The 17,114-nt window shown below is 37.9% G+C and overlaps 1 protein-coding gene across 1 annotated transcript in view; it reads right to left on the minus strand.

The window, feature by feature from the left end:
* FAT2 (FAT atypical cadherin 2) overlaps positions 1–17,114 on the minus strand; it is an 84,328-nt gene that overhangs the window by 30,379 nt on the left and 36,835 nt on the right. Inside the window, exons 4-9 of the mRNA XM_039340926.1 lie at positions 12,268–12,329; positions 10,501–10,812; positions 7,895–8,105; positions 3,424–3,563; positions 747–1,022; positions 285–495 (exon numbers count right to left, since the gene is read on the minus strand). Coding sequence (XP_039196860.1) covers positions 285–495; positions 747–1,022; positions 3,424–3,563; positions 7,895–8,105; positions 10,501–10,812; positions 12,268–12,329 — 1,212 coding nt within the window. The remainder of the gene's footprint in view (positions 1–284; positions 496–746; positions 1,023–3,423; positions 3,564–7,894; positions 8,106–10,500; positions 10,813–12,267; positions 12,330–17,114) is intronic.

Consider the following 17,114-nt stretch of genomic DNA (forward strand, 5'->3'; position numbering starts at 1 on the left):
TTTTCTTAAGTGTGCTCAGAGTCAAGACAGTATCAGCCCATGATAGGAAGTCCCCAAATATTGACAGCAAATATGCTGTCTTGGTTCACAAGAAAGTTAAAGAGTGTTAATGGTTAGAAGAAGAAAAATAACAAAAATTATTCATGGATCAGTTGGATCTAATTTTCCTATTCTATTTAATGTTGAATATATAGTAGATTCAGAAACAATATGTTTAGCTGACATATCATCACAGTAGTTATATAAAGGAAATGTTCATAAGGCAGTATGTATAGGTGCCTTACCTGCTTCAAAGCAATAGTGGACTTCAGCATTAACTCCTTGATCTGGATCCAGGGCACGGATTTGCACAACCTCTGTGCCAATTGGAGTGACATCCAGAATTTCTGCTTTGTAATGGAGGCTGGTGAACTGTGGAGGGTGATTGTTACAGCCCTCAATATGAATGACAATTCGGGCAAAGTCTCGCTTGATAGGGACATCCTGGTCTCGTACCTGAACAGCCAATGAATCAACCACAGATATTTTGTTTAAACAATATTACATCACAAATATTTAAGTTTGCAGTATAATGTTGAATGCATTTCTTCTCATTTTAGCCACCTTTCTTTTTTTTTAAAAAAAATCATTAGATACAACAAACACACTTTAGAAATCCTGCAGCAATCTGCCCACAGCCCATAAGGTAACACAGAAGAGGATAGAAATTAAATAAATAAATAATTTATTTTCTGCTACTCACGTACCATCACTGTCAAAGTATGCAGTGGCATGGATTGAGCATCAAGGTGTGATACTGTTATTAGCGTGCCACGGCTTGGATCTATTTGAAAGAGTTTCAGGCTTCTAGGATCCAAGCTGTTATGGAGGGTGTAAATCAACCCTTTCCCATGATCCTGGTCTGTTGCACTAACAAAAAATAGTTCTGTCCCAGGGGGTGTGTCTTCTGGAATGCGAGCCTCATACTGGTACTCCGAAAACTGAGGTGGATGCTGGTTAATGTCAATCACATGGATATAAGCCTAAGAGAAGTGGACAAAAAGCAAGCAGTAGAGGTCAGTAACAGAGCTGTACAAGTGTCTCATTTCTATGATAGTACAAGTGAAGTACTGCTTAAGAAAGCAATCTCTCTGTTACTTATTTTCTCCTTTTATCATTCTGATACTTTTACTATGAATGGTTCAACAAGGTGAATAGTCCCCATTCCAGAATGAAGGGTCTTGCTGTGGCTAAGTGAGGCCATCTCTCATAGGCCAAATGCTCTATAACTCTTTTAAAATTCTTTTAAGGGTTTCTTTTAAGATGACTTTGGATACACAATTTGTATGCATGTTCTGTTCCACGAGTTGAATTAATTCTTAAAACGTGTTGCTATTATTCACTTCAAATTTCTTCCTTGGTATCCATTACCTTGAACAAACTGCTTGAAAAGTATATTTGTAGGGAAGCATCATGCAAACAAAGGCCCAGTGATGACACTTCCATTATTTCTGATGTTTTCCCTGCTTTTCCTTATTCTCACAGTCCTCATGCTTATTTATGTACACATTCATGTAAACTTATTTGCTGCTGTGGTTTTTGTTGGTGAATTAATGCAAGGCAGTTCCATATTCTTAGTGGAAGACGGGAGAGTTTGCACAATGCATCTTCTGGTAAGTCATCTTTACGATTTGAGAATCTGCACCAGGAATTGCTAACAATAATCTATCTCAGTCAAACATTATCATGACAGCTAAATCTAGCTTCTACTGCATTTGTAAGCACCTGATTGCACAAGAAAATAATAAAGTGAGCCTAGGGCAAGTTTCTGATTCTGGTGGCCTGGCAGATATCCCAAGATGCCAGATGCTGGTTCTAGGCTTGATTTGATAGCACAATATATATTATAATGTTATCAAGATTTCATCCCAAAATGAAATCATTTAGTTATTACAGCTAGCTAAATGAAATGGAAACTTAGCCAAGCCAGGCTGAGATGGTAATAGTAAAGAAGGAAGAGGAAGAAAAATGAAATGATGCCAGGAAGAAGCAGCTGGTGAAGAAACAAAATGAATATAGAGCAGTGACTGGTTTGGCTCCCTCAATATACTTATCCCAAAGCAAGTATCAAATTAAATAATACTTACTTGTTTTATGAAATGTATAGAGTTGCCCAACCCAACTAGCATTAGGCATTCATGACAAAAACAACCCAGTAATGCCCCTCCTCCCCACCGTGCATTGTAAGATGATTACACCAGAGTAAAAATAATGGAAACTAAAAAGAATAAGGCCTAATTATATAAGAAACAACCAATAGAAATATAATTTCATTCCAGAGTGGGAGGGAAGAGCCAGATCTTCAAGATTTGCTTGAAAGACAACAAGGTTGGGGCATGAATTTAGAGGATATTATTCTGGAGGCACCATTTCAAAAAAGGCACATTTCCTTTTCCATCTTGGAAAAGGAGCTCCTTTCTTCAGTAAGACCCAAACCCGTGATTTTGCAATAGCAGGTTTGCTACCTATCCAACAACCAATGTGAAAGTAAACAGAGAAAGAAGTTCCTGGGACTGGAATTGTTATGTTAGCCAAGGTATTGAAAGATGACTCTTGATAGCAGAATAAAGTTCTAAGACATTCAAAATGACAGTGAGCTACTATTGAATCTCAAAGGAAAGGCATTCTCGTATTGATTACGCTCACTTTTCTAGATTATATATAATGTTCATAGCACTTAATAAAGTAATGATCAGACTAGACCATTGCTTAGAAGAGCAAACAATCAGACCAGATCTTTGTTTAAAAGAGCTACTCTATGCAAGTAAACTTCCATATATTTCTGTCTTCAGCTGCCATGAAAGATGACAATAGTCAGAGATGGAACCCATGTGTATAATATGATAGCTAATTAAGGCTCTATTGAAGTAGCTTGAAGCACTTATTGGAACATATTTTGGTCATATATGAGGAAAGAAGTAAAACAAGAAACCAGTTCTATACCTCATCTTCCTCAACAGTCAATGGATCCTGGAAGAGTCTGGAATTGGAAGTGGATCTGAAGTAGATTTGCAATTCTTTTGGATTTCCAATCATCAATTATTAAAGCAGGAGTTTAGGAAGGATCTCTGAGTAAGGATATCCCTGTTTTGTTTATTTGGCTCAGTGAATGACCAATAATAGCTTGGGCCCATCTTCCCCAAATGTGATCACATTATAGACAATATTTTGTTTACCGGTTCAATCCACAAAAGCGTGTGACCTGGGTAAATTCAGCATTTTAGAGAAAGTCTGACCCTAAACTTGAGGCGATAATTCAACTGACATTTGAATATCTAGTACTTTTCCAAAACAGATACTGCAGTGAGCACTATCTACAGACCATAATGAAAACGTTGTTCATATTACTGAACCAGACTTTGACTTAGACTCTGAGGCACTGACCTGTGTCTTAATGATGCTTGATCCATCTGTGACCTCTATGGTGAGATTGTAGTTTGATCTTTCCTTTGCATCTAGAGTTCTTGCAATAATAATGCTTCCAGTGCTCTTCTCGATGTCAAAATTCATAGCGTCATCACCACCTTCGAAGAGAGGGAGGACTTAGAACTAAAGAATTATAATGGAGGCTAAGTGTCTGAAAACCTTGCTCTCCTGGGGAGGACCAGGAGGAAAATAATCCTTGCTGTTGGCAACATTTGTAACAAGCTTACTCATGGAATTTGATTAGAAACATCTAGAGGGAAGAAGCAGAATGGCAGAACATGTGGGTGGGGAATCTCTGTGAAAGGCTTCTATTGTCACCACTGATCTTTGTTTATTTACTTTATATACAGTATTGAATTAAGGAGGTAATGTCTACATGTAATGCAGTGTTATTTAAGGCAAAGGGAGGGGATTGACATCAATCATTGAGAGGCAGGAAAACAGGGAATATTGGGGCAAATTGGCAGAAGAAAGGATATATTCTGGCTCCACTTCAAGGTGCAATATTTAAACCAGTTCCGCTCTCTTGCTTATGCCCTGTTGAGGCTTGCCCTGTTTCCTGGAGGACTTTTTCAGTCCGTCCCCTTGCTCACTTCCTTTTTTTGTAATTCTACAATGGATGATACTGGGCTGTGCGTGTGAATGTGTGTGTGTTCATGTGCATGCATGTGTGTATAGGTGTGCCCACATATAGGTGTGTGTATGTGTGCAGAGAGTCTAACTGGGGTCCTTGGTACTCTCTGACCTTGGTTGTTTTCTTGCAAATTTTTCATTACTCAAACTAGGCAACATCTGACAGATTTATTTCTGAATACCCCCAGGCAGCATTTGATTTTCCCATTCTTAATCAAACTGAGACAAGAATCCAAATTCTATGCATTCAAGAATATATTCAAAACAGTAAAGCTGAAGGACAACCTGAAGAATTACCATCAGCTGCCCTAGGAAGGGATTCCTGAAAAGAGAGAGGGGGGGGGAGATGTTATTTCTGCTAAACATCCCTCACAACAGAAATAGGAGGGTATGAGCAGTCTTTCTTCATACATGAACATGGCCTTACTTTAAATAAAAAGGTCGGGGGGGGGGTGCATAGCCTCTAAGTTTAAAAAATTATACTTCAAATGTAATGTGCTAAGTACCATATAGAAAATAACAGTGGTTGTGGGAAGAGGAAACGGTCATAAGCAATGATGGTCTATTAGACTCACAAATATATGTCTCATATAATTCAAACAGCTATGGAAGTGTAATGCATAGGGGAGGGAACTAATTGTTTTGAATGCTGGGAAAAATACGCCCATGTGCAAAATGCTTTTGCCTCTTTACCAATGATTTAAGGTGGAAAAAAGTAAAAAAGTCAGGAAAGTGAATGTTAAGCAAAATGTTCATTATAGGAAGAAATAACAGGGGGGAAAAAAACCAAGAAAGGCTAAAGGATGGTGCATTGTGAGGTTTGTTGAGAATAAACTTGAGCAACTGCCCTATCTGAGCAGACAGGTAACAGCATTAACTTGTACAAATGCTTAAGAAGGCAAGTGAAAGGGGAGAAAGAGTAAAGGGAGGCACATAATTTGGAAAATATGGTCAATGTGATGAATTAGTTTTGTGGTCTCCCATAAAGCAATAATAGGAAAGTTCCATATTTCCTAGGAAAACCATGCAATATTAAACACTACATTATGAAACTTTTTGTTCCCTCCCACAGGATCCTGACAGAATGGAGAAGAAAAATCAAAGTGCTGCTCTGCCAATTTCTGAAATAAAGATTTTTTATTTCCCTTCTCTTGTATTTACATTTACATGAAACACGCTCTTTCAGAGACACAAAGGCACATATACTGTAGAAAGAAAAAATTGTTTAGATACATAAGCCTTACAGGTTATGTGCTTACTCTAAGAAATAGTCCCTCATAGGGTCATTAAGTTCATTTTATCCGGTAAAAGAATATTGATTCTACAGTTTATACACAGCATGCAAGTAATTCTCTTCTCTATTACAAATTTCAGGCTTTGCGAAACTGTCACAAAGATAACATTATTTTACAACAGGCATGCTCTCTTTCCTTCCTTGCTGCTTTGAAAAAACTTGTAATATAAAACTATGAAGTATATTCTAAAAGTGGTATGTTTTCAATTCAGATTGTGCTGAGTTTTGGAGCAGACTGAAAAGGGATTAAATATAAAGAAGTGGCCCTACTCACACGATATGTTTACCTGGATTACATGGGAGTAGCAGAATAAGCAAATATAGGAAGTCCTTGACTTACAACCACAATTGAGTCCAAAATTTACGTTGTTAAGTGAGACATTTGTTAAGTGAGTTTTTTTATGATATTTTATGATATTTCTTAATATAGTTGTTAAATGAATCAATGCAGTTGATATGTTAGTAACCTGATTGTTAAGTGAATCTGGCTTTCCCATTGATTTTGCTTGTCAGAAGGGATCACATGACCCCAGGATGCTGCAACAGTCATATGAATGCAACCATTTACTGTAAACTGAATGAATATTACAGAACAGTATAACCTAAAGCTGGGATATGTGGAAGACCAATGATGGGACTGACTATATGCTATAGAGCAATGGCCTCCAACCTTTTGAGTGCCAGGGACCAGTTCCATGAGGGCAGTTTTTCCATGGATGGGGGGGGCATGGTTTCACACACTGCCTGGATCACACATGTGTGCATATGGGACTTCAGTTACTTGCACGGACTGGTTCTTGCGGGCCCCAGACTGGTCCAAGTTCGTGGACTGGGATTTGGGTACCCCTGCTATAGAGAATGCTTTATACTATATACTAAGTATACACATACTTTAAAATTCCTATTCCTACTTCATGAAACAATTTAATTATAAAGTTTCTTACATTCATTTTATGTTGGGAGGAGAGATAATCCCATGAATGTTGACTTGGTTTTTACCAGATGCATAGAATTGTTTCCTTGACTATATTTAATTCTATAATTTGTATTTTATTTCCAGATTCTAAAAAAACAAAAGTCTAATTTCTTTAGTGTGGAACTACTTGAAACTGTGTGTTTTTAAAAGTTCTGCCCCAGTTTAGAAACCTTACAAAATTATTTATTCATCCTTATCTCAAAAGTGAAGTTACCTCATTTTTAGTAAATGAAATTAAGTAATTCACTTTACTGTTGTATCAAATCCATGGCTGAAGTTGGGCATGATAAAATCATCAAGTTATTATAGTTTTTTAGGCAAAAATTTGAACCCTGGTTTTTCCATTCTGTTAGCATATGTTGTATGTTATTTTATGTTCTTGGAAGATCCAATTAGCATACTTCCTGGAAACAGACATTCTGGTGAAGGAAAATTATAGGATAAGCCCTTAAGTATCCACTTCACAATTAAAGGCCAAGAAAACAACATATTCCCCTTAAGTGTGGCCCGTGGCTACCAAAATATTGCCCATCCCTATACTATACAAATGAGTTTTCCACTTTGTTTCAGTATTTTCTGGATTACCTCATGGCATTTACTGAAATTAGGTACAGTATAGGGCAACCCAGCTTCTAATTTTCATCCATAATGACAAAGTAATCCTTCCACAATGGGAACACTGTTGGTCAATTACAGGCTTTGCCAACCTGGCTCCTTCTCATTGTGTTGTGACTGCCTACTGCCCAAGGATTCTGGGTGGCTGCTGCCTCAACATGCTGGACTAGTAATCGTAGATGGCTATCACATAAATTTTGGGTAAAACTCAAGTCATTTTTAGAGTACTGAGTTCTTAATTTTTTTTTAGCAATTAATCACTATCTAGTGACAATGAGATCTCTGTTAATAACAAAATTGTGCATCAGAAGATGTAAAGCAAACAATTCCCATTGATAAATACATTCTTATAAGAATAACTGCTGTAAGAATATATGTGTTTCTGTCTGTTTACAGAAAAAATAAAGAGCATTTCAAATTAGTTGGCCAAAGCAGAACAAGAAGCATGGGAACAAACAAGTGTTAATAGCAGATTAACTCTCAATAAAGTCTTCCCAAAATGTTTTTCTCTCCCCGTCCCCTGCCTCCTTGGTAGATTTATTTTTATTGTTGTGGGAAATAGGCATGGTTATTACATATTTCATGTGAGGCACAATATGTGTTTTGACCTGTTTGAAAACACTAGAGTTTTCATTAAGATTGGAACATTGCCAAGCAATGACATTTTGCAAGCTGTGATAGATACTGTAATATAAAACATACATTACACTGTTCATGGAACTATTATCAGCTTGAATGCTGCTTCATATCAGTGCTGAAGCTTTGTTTATAATACTCCTGCCACCTACAATATGAACAGCCTGTGATGGCTTGGGTCCATATGGATATGAAATACCAGGAGAATATGAGCAACATTTTTTTTCAGTTCAGAATCACTGTGAAGCTCCTTTTTCAACTGCATATGCTCTCACCTGTGATATTAAACCAGATCTGGTTAAGCCCAGCATCAACACTGATCACTCCCACCATGTGGTTCACGGGATCTGTTTCCATGACTGCAAAGTTGAAATGAGGTTCATCAAAAGCTAATAGTTCTGAGGAGGGGAGGGGCTTTGGGATCCAGTCAATGTGAAGCCTCACACTGGAGGAAAGTTGGGGGGTGCCACCATCAGTAGCCTTGACCTGCCAAAAGAGAAAAACACTAGTTCATATAGATCAAGGGGTCTGAAAGATAATATGTTCACACTGATGAGCTCCTGCTGTACTTGTGACATATTCCTGCCTAAATTAAACTTCTATACTTTTAGGATGGAATCATACAAAAGAGTTAAGCAAACATAATATCTCAGGATTAATATATTTATTGATTTATATTGCTTATACAACCCAATACATGCAGGATGAACTATATTTTTACATTCTTTAAACTAAATAATCAAGGCACACAGATTTATTTACATCCATCACTATGCCAAGGATTGAGTGATAATGGTTATCAGTAGGATGAATAAATTACTGCCAAAAAATGAATAAATAAAACTACTGCCAAAACCTAAAACCCAAGCTACAAGTATTTTCTATTATTTCAATGAATAAATCTAATTAGGTAAAAAAAAATCCTCCTACATTAAAAAAAATGAACCATGGTCTGAATGCTCAGCTTAAACCAATATACTGGTCAACACAAAGAAACATAAGAGTCCTTGATAACAGGTTCCTCTACTCAGGTCCCTCCAGGATGATTATAAGTACATCTTAAATTTCATTGGCCTCTCTTATTATTATTGTGCTTTATGAAGTCTTGCTTGTGTTACTACAGGTAATCCCAGTTTAACAACTGCCCTATTTAGCAAGTGTTTGCTAAAAAAGTAACTTTAAGTGCTAAAAAGTAACTTTATTTACAATTATCACAACATCCCCATGGTCACATGATTGAGATTTGTGCACTTTGCAACTGGTGGGTGTTTTTGTATTCTGTGGTCGTGTGATCATCATTTGTGCACTTCACAGCTGGCTTTTGACAATCAGTCAATGGAGAAGCCAGCATTAAAATCTTGGCCGTAATCACACAATGTCTTAACAACTGTGGTGGAAGTCAGGTTGTAAGTGATATCACTGCCAACTCTACAACGAACCTGACTGCAGCCATTTCCTTTGTTCTAAGTTGTCAAAGATTGGGATGGGGATGGAGGATTTCTATTAGTCCAGTGATGGCGAACCTTTTAGAGACCAAGTGCCCAAAAACTGGCCCTGCCCCCACTCCACCTCCTGTCCCGCCCCCACTCCGCCCCCACCCCACCTGCCTGCATGGCCACTCATTGCATCCAGGGCCTGCCACAGATCACCCAGCAGTGCCATGGCAGCCACGGCCTCTGCCTGCACCCCGCAGCATCAACTGTGCGCGATGGGGCATGAGGGTAGAGTCTTGTCTACGCTGCCTGGCTGCCAAGTCCTTGGCTGCACTGCTCTGTATGGGCCACACTCGGGGGTGACTCTTCTCCAGGAGGGCGGCTGGTGAGAAGGGGGTCATGGGGGGAGGCAAGGCTGGGGCAACACCACAGGTGCCCACAGAGAGGGCTCTGAGTGCTGCCTCTGGCACCCATGCCATAGGTTCGTCACCACTGTACTAGTCTACTTTACTGTCCCATGGGAACCAAGGTAATTTCTATCAGTTTGATAGGAGCTGGAGCATTTAGTTAGAAAGCCCGCCAAACTCTTCAAACGTAGCTAATTGCATAGCACTGGGATGGGAAGTTTAACTTTGTAATATTGTTGCTCTCTGAAGGGAACTTCAGATTTGGTTTCACTTTTGACTGTGCCGATACTATGTAAGCAATAAAGATATTCTTTGAGGAAATCTCAAGCCTCGGAGTTCTGATTTGTTTGGTCTTGTCTACTGGAACCTTCACAATCTTACTTAATGACCATGTAACTTAGAAAAGAAGTTGCTGAACCCAATTGTGGTTGTTAAACAAAGATTACCTGTCTGTCATTTTGCACTCAGCTTGATAGATGAACTAAGCTCTTACTTAATTCTACATATAATTTATTATCTTCAGGATGTGTTTTCCTTTGAAATGGTAAATTAAAAGATTCTACTGTGAATAAAATATCTAGTTCAAAGAATTCAGCTTTAATTAACTGAACAGATGGCATACTCCGGGAAAAAAATAATTTGTATGCAAAGATTTTATTAAGTAGTAAAAAACAATACATGCTACTTATCAAAACCCTTTCTCCATTCTTCAGTGTGACCTAGCATTGCCTAACTACACCATGCATCATCAATGCCATTTTAATTCCCTTTTCCAATATTCCTTTAACCTGGGTTGGAGAAATATGTTACATTTTTAATGGAGTTAAAAAAATAGCCTTCACTGAATTGTTTCAAAATTGATTAATGTCAAATAGTTATTAAAGGTTTTTTTTCTTTTTAATACTACCAGAGTCCAGTTTAACTACAGCCACAAGAGGAAAAAAAAGTATAAATCACAGGGAACAATACTATTTCATATCATTCCCATATGTAGAAAGACAATCATCTGTTTAGTCTCCTTATGCTTCTAATGATACTCACTGTAAGTATGTTGTATTCTTGGGCAGAAAATGCCTTTTGGGAGAACACTATGCCTGTTACTGTATGGATGCTGAACAGTCCCTCACTGTTTTCTTCTAGGCTGTAAGTGATTTGGCAATTTAGCCCCTCATCACGATCTGCAGCAATCACCCTGTAGACTGGCAAAGGAGTTTCGGATGCTGCTTTTTCTGGCAGCTGAACCATAAATAACTTTTGGGAGAAGCTGGGAGGATTGTCGTTAACATCAAGGACCTGGATTACCACTCTACTGCTAGATTGCAAAACCGGATCCCCATTGTCTGAAACCGAAACCTGCAAGAAAAAGCCAGTTAAGGAGTCTCGTCAGAACACAATGGAAGGTTAAGAACCTCTTTATAATATAGGCAAGCACTCCTTTCCAGGCAAGAAACTCGATTTCAAATATGATTCATCTAAAGATGACTGAAGTCAGTCTTCAACAGTTTGTTGCATGCTGGACTACACTGACTGGATTGATAGATGAGTTATACAGTCAGATATGGAAGGCCACTCAGTCAAGAATAAGTACCTTAAGCCTAAAACAAAGTTGTTGGAAACAGGAAGTGTTATTGTTGCAAAAAGGAAAGACCATCAGCAGAAAAAGAAAAAAATACAATTACTATGTTTGTGTGTTTAATACAAAGATACAGCCGATATTTGCAACCCAAAGGTGGAAAAGATTAACTGACCAAGTCATTGGTCTGTATCATGGAACTCACAGGTACCGATATACTCAAAAACAACTTGCTTGATGGCCCATACAATCTTTATTTCCAAGAAGGCTTCTGCACTATGGATGTACAACCAATGCTCTCACAAAATAGAAATGATAGAAGGTTGAAACCCTCTCCTTTGTTTAAAAAAGCCATTTATCTTAATTTCATAATAAACGGCTTTTTTTAAAAAAGACAAATGGTTGTACCCATTACACTAGCCGTTTTGTAAGAGTGCCTATAATACTGTATGTTCTCAAAGATCTATGCCCACCAGCTCAAAAGATGATAGGCTTCTTCCTTAAGCTAGGCCTGCTGGATCGTTTAAGCAAAAAACAAGAAAACAGGAATGCACATTAAAAAGTTTGGTACATGTAGCAGAACCTAGGAATAAATTTAGTAAAAATCCTCAGAAGTAAACATACTGGAATCTGCATTTCTAAACTGAAGCAAAAGTTTGTCTAATTCAGTCCTTTCTTAGTTAGGACATGACACGAACAACTATCTCAATCTTAAAGGTATTGTTACTCACTTTATAGGTTTCATTTAATAACCATGTGGTCATTAAATTAAGTAAGTCAACATTTTGTTTATACCATATTTTCTCAAGTGGCAGGAAATTAATGACCATGTTCTATTCTTCATGGCTTAGGGAAGACATCCTTAAAATGCTGCCCTCCAGATGAGTTTACATCTGATATTTTCCAGTATTAATGTTCTGGATAAAAGCAACATGTGGGAACAGACATCCAGAACATCTGGATGCATCAGCTTGGCTTTGGCACAAGATTTCCTGCTCTAGTCTTCAGTTAGGAAGTCAAGTCATGAGATATTTCTTGAGCTGGCACTGGGTGCAGAAACACAAAAATGCAGAACAAGCAATTATCTTCCTAAGCAATTTGGAAATGATGGAATGAGTCTTCCTCCTTCTCCACTATCTATGCTCTGACTTGTAAGGAAATGTCTTTGAGGATTTTTTTTTTAAAAGAACTACTTACAAGTAAATAAAACTAATTGCAACTTCATCATTACTCACCTCTAAGATATGTTCAGCCTTGTATTCACGATCTAGCTGCTCAGAAGTGGTGTAAATCAAACCTATTAGGGGAGAAAAGAGCATTGTGAGATCCAGGCACTGTAGTCCACGTGATCCTCACCTGTGGTACTAATGTTAGCCAATCTTCAAAATGAAGTTACCCTGCAGCAAGTCAATGCTATAAGCGAAAGAACTTTATATTAAAAATACTTCCTGCCTCCTAAGCATGGAAGCTTTCTGCATGTCCTAATTAACTAAAGTGATTTTAATTTATCCCCTTCCCAAATGTTCAACAAATGTTCATTGTATTATAATGTCCAGATTGTTAAGCCTCCATCATCACATAAATTATTTAAATGTCAAAGTAAATAGACTGAGTTGTGTAGAGCAGGGCTTTTCAACCAGTGGTACGGGTACCACCTGTGGTACATTGGCACCTGGCAGGTGGTACGCGACCATCCTAGAAAAGTGATAGCGGGGGAGGGGAATGAGAGCACTGTCAGGCGGGCAGGCAAGTGTCTTGCTCGGCTGTGGCTTGGGGGGCACTTTTTTCAGTGCCATTGTAACTTCGAACAGTCACTAAGCGAACTGTTGTAAGTCGAGACTACCTGTACTTTATCACTTTTTTCCTTTTTTGGTCATCAAGTTTTTGACACCTTGCTAGGCGACTGGTGGTACTCAGATGTTGCCTTATCCTAAAAGTGGTACAATGGGTGAAAAGGTTGAAAAGCCCTGGTGTAGAGGGAAGATACTTTAGGATTGTACATAGAAACCCATAAGTATTGGTCCATCTAGCTCTGTAATGACCTATCTATCTATCTATCTATCTATCCATCCATCCATCCAAAATTTATGTGCTGCCCATCTCACTAACACACACTGTCACATGACTCATATTAATTAGCTGTAGCTCCCTGAAATTTTCAACTTTTTTAAAAAAATCCAATCAATCAGGAATTGGATTAGAGGTGTATTCCATGCAAAGATGTATTGTGACTTTGTGTTTTTTTTGTTTTTTTTACTGAAAATGTGTCTGAAAGTTGAATGCTTTGTTTTTGAATACAATTTATGTCTCCAAAGCTGAGAATTTGGAACACCTGTTGTGGCTTATTCTTATATTTCACAGGAATGATAGCAATCAACTAAACTACAAAAGTCACATATCGGTTAAATAAATGGGAAACAAACTCAGCAACAGATCTCTCTATATATACTGACCACATCACTTGTTTATTTAATTGTCCCATTATTTGTAGAATGCAACATGCAACAACGAGCAAACATTTTCCTAAAAGAAGATACTATTACCCATCATCACCCACTTTCATAAAAAGAATATATAAAAAGAATGCCAACAACAGTACAGTAAGTGCCCACAGCAACATGCATTCAAAGATAATTTCAAAGACTTTTTATTGGAAAAATAAATTTGTTTATGCTGCATTTTGAAGATCAAAACATAGATTTAAATCTTTTTTTTCTTCTCATATGCATAGTTTGAAGTTTATCTTATCTTCAGGCAAAAGGAGGTCTGGAAAATGTCATGATTGTTGTACAGCTTTTGCAACTGAAATTACAGTAGATGGAAAAACCCACCACTGTAATCCTTTGAATAACTTTGACTTGGGATAAAGTAATAAATATTAGACAAGATTCAAGGATATTTGAGAGAAAGCTCTGAATCTTATTGATTACTGATTAACAAGAACAATAGAAGCCTACTGACTATTTACCGTAAATGCCGGCGTACAAGGCGACCCGGCGTATAAGACGACCCCCGTCTTTATAGCCGGGCCGCATTCCTAGAACGTCGTCTTATACGCCGGAAACTACCAGTATTTCCGGCGTATAAGACGACTCGGCGTATAAGACGACCCCCGTCATTGGCGCCGATTTCAGCGCTCGCGGAAGTCGTCTTATACGCCGGCATTTACGGTACTCCCCCTGTGAGATTCAGTACCGTGAGATTCAAATGAAGGAAAATATCTAGTTATAGTCCACACAGGAAAAAAAACAAAACTAAATCAGAAAAGAGCAAGCAAAAGAGGATCCAAACAGTTCCTCCTGCTATTGCAGTACAGGTAGACCTCAAATTATGATCACAATTGAGTCCAAAATTGATGTTGCTAAGTGAAACATTTGTTAAGTGAGTTTGCCCCGTTTTAACCACTTTTCTTGCCACAGTAGTTAAGTGAATCATTACATTTGTTAAGTTAGTAACAGGATTGTTAAGTGAATCTGGCTTCTCCATTGACTTTGCTTGTCAGGTCGCAAAAAGTGATCATATGACCCCGGGACACTGCCACCATCATAAATATGACAAGCATCTGACTTTTGATCACGTGACGGTGATAAGTCACTTTTTTCAGTGCTGTTGTAACTTTGAATGGTCACTAAATGAACTGCTGTTAAGTTGAGGACTACCTGTACTAAACAATTTCTGTTTTCATTAGCTTAAATGAGGAAAATAGTCTTTAAAAATGATTGTGCAAATTATTACCTTGTTAAAAAGCATAATAAGTACAATAGAAATTCTTGAAAATTATCAAGGAATTGCTAATTGGAGTATGCAAAGAAGACTACACCTATCTCTCTTCTTCTCTTTCCATCAAGAAAACAGAATTCACTGTATATATGACAGCCTAACAGCCTAGCACAACCCTATTGTTGGCGAATATTTGGTACTGCAAAAACAGGATCCTTGCCAAGAGTCTGAACTGCTGTAAAAATGGCCAGTGCATTACATGCAACTTGCTGAAAGACATCAGGGATGCAGATCTGCTATTGATAGAATATTCCATAGGGAAAAAGCAGATAAAATACTGCTCCAGGGATTGTGCTACAAGTACATGGGCTGCAGTCTGCAGGCACTACTTATTCATTACTTTTTCCCTTCTAGGATTTATGTATATTCAACTTTGGCTCCCATTATAAACTACTTTAAGACAAAAGAACGCAATGTGTTAGGACAAGCTGCATTTAATGGACTTGTGTGTTCTGTATGGTGTGTTATTGTTTTTTTTCATCCTACATCTAAGCATGAACAGAAGTTCCCAAAGGGCAACCATGAAACTATAAAGGAATATTTGCATATATCTCAAGTGTATTGTTTTTTTCCAATGCATGTATGTAAGCTGACAGCAGAATCAGACTTGCTATGCATACACGACCAAAGAAACATGTCTAATGTGTATCTGTCAAGTCTGCCAACTTTGGTTGTAGGTGCTTAAACAGTCAATAATGTTTTATTTATTATCTAATTTTTTTATCTTTGTCATGGTAGTTCTCTATTGTCTCCCCCCATTTCTAAGGTACTGTAAGCTGCATAGAGATAAATTCATTAGTTTGAAACATTATACACTAGCAGCTTTCCAAAACAGTGTGCTCTCTTTATTTATTAGAAATAGTCTGCCATTATACTTATCCAGATTATGATTCCCAGAATCACCAGTCAGCACAACTAAAGCATCCAGATGCAAAAGTTATAACTGTAGTTTATATACCACAAGTAAAAAGTTCCTTCATTAATGTAGATCAAAACTGGGGAAATGTATTATATGAATGGTCTTGACACATGTAATTAAATATCGGGGAATTCTTAGGCATATCTCAGAAAATATTTTGCAGAACTCTGTTTGGAATGGCGGGGTAGGTAACAGCAATATTTGGGAAATGCTTTATGTGGAATAGGAGGCATGGAAATCAGATTTGCTCTTCAATAGGTCATTAAGAAAAGCATTAATGTGAAAAAGTAAATTTATCACGTTTCTTGATTTATAAAGGCATTGGGCTTGAAAATATGGAATTCCCGGCACAATTATGGGGATGGAAGTAAAGAGTTTCAAATTCGTTCATAAAATTTATTTGCCACCCATCTCATATCCAATGGCTCTCAGTAGAAAATGAGCAAAAAATGATGAAACAGTATAACACCGGATCTACCTGTATTTTATGACAGGTAGTCATATTATAAAGTAGTCCTAGCTATGACAGCAACTGGAATCAGGATGTAATGGTGTCACTGGTTGGTGTCGTAATCTCAAGATACACAGATCATTTAAGTGAGAAAAGGTGGGAGTCCCAGTAGAACAGGGTGCTATAGGGGTGGGACAGAGAATCAGGAGAGAACTGGGATAGGCCACATGTAAGGGAAGGTCTCAGGAGGGTCTGAGATGGTCAGGATAGGGGACAGCTATATTAAATGGTTGCAGCCATAATAATCAAGTATCTTGTGGTATACTTGTTTTATAGTATTAGTATGTTTTATTCAAACATGCATACTTTTCTTGGCAAATACCGCCTAGATGCTTTAAAAAAAACCCAAGCAGTTTTAATTTCAGTACTGGCTAGTAAAAAAAGCTGTTTAAAACAACCTAAATGAGTATTCATAGGACAAAATCAACACATGGAAGAATACTTGGGGGGAAAGTGTAAAAGCTGCCTTTTAATTTGCCTCAATATTTATTGTGCACTACCAGTAGTAGGAAGGAGGCAAGCTGGTTTGGCTGCTTTGTGACTCCAGAATGGAGGGAAGTGTGTAGTGGGGTGCCCCAGGGCTCTGTTCTGGGCCCAGTACTCTTCAACATCTTCATCAACGATTTGGATGAAGGGATAGATGGGGAACTCATCAAATTTGCAGATGACACCAAGCTGGCAGGAATAGCAAACACTCCAGAAGACAGGCTTCAGATACAGAAGGATCTGGACAGACTTGAACACTGGGCACTAACTAACAAAATGAAATTCAATGGTGAAAAAAGCAAGGTTCTACATTTAGGCAAGAAAAACCAAATGCACAAGTACAGCATAGGTGGCACATGCTCAATAGTAGTAACTGTGAGAGGGAC

Source organism: Crotalus tigris, unplaced genomic scaffold (assembly GCF_016545835.1).
Source record: "Crotalus tigris isolate CLP2741 ecotype Arizona unplaced genomic scaffold, ASM1654583v1 scf7180000017754.2947050, whole genome shotgun sequence".
NCBI classification, from domain to species: Eukaryota; Metazoa; Chordata; class Lepidosauria; order Squamata; family Viperidae; genus Crotalus; species Crotalus tigris.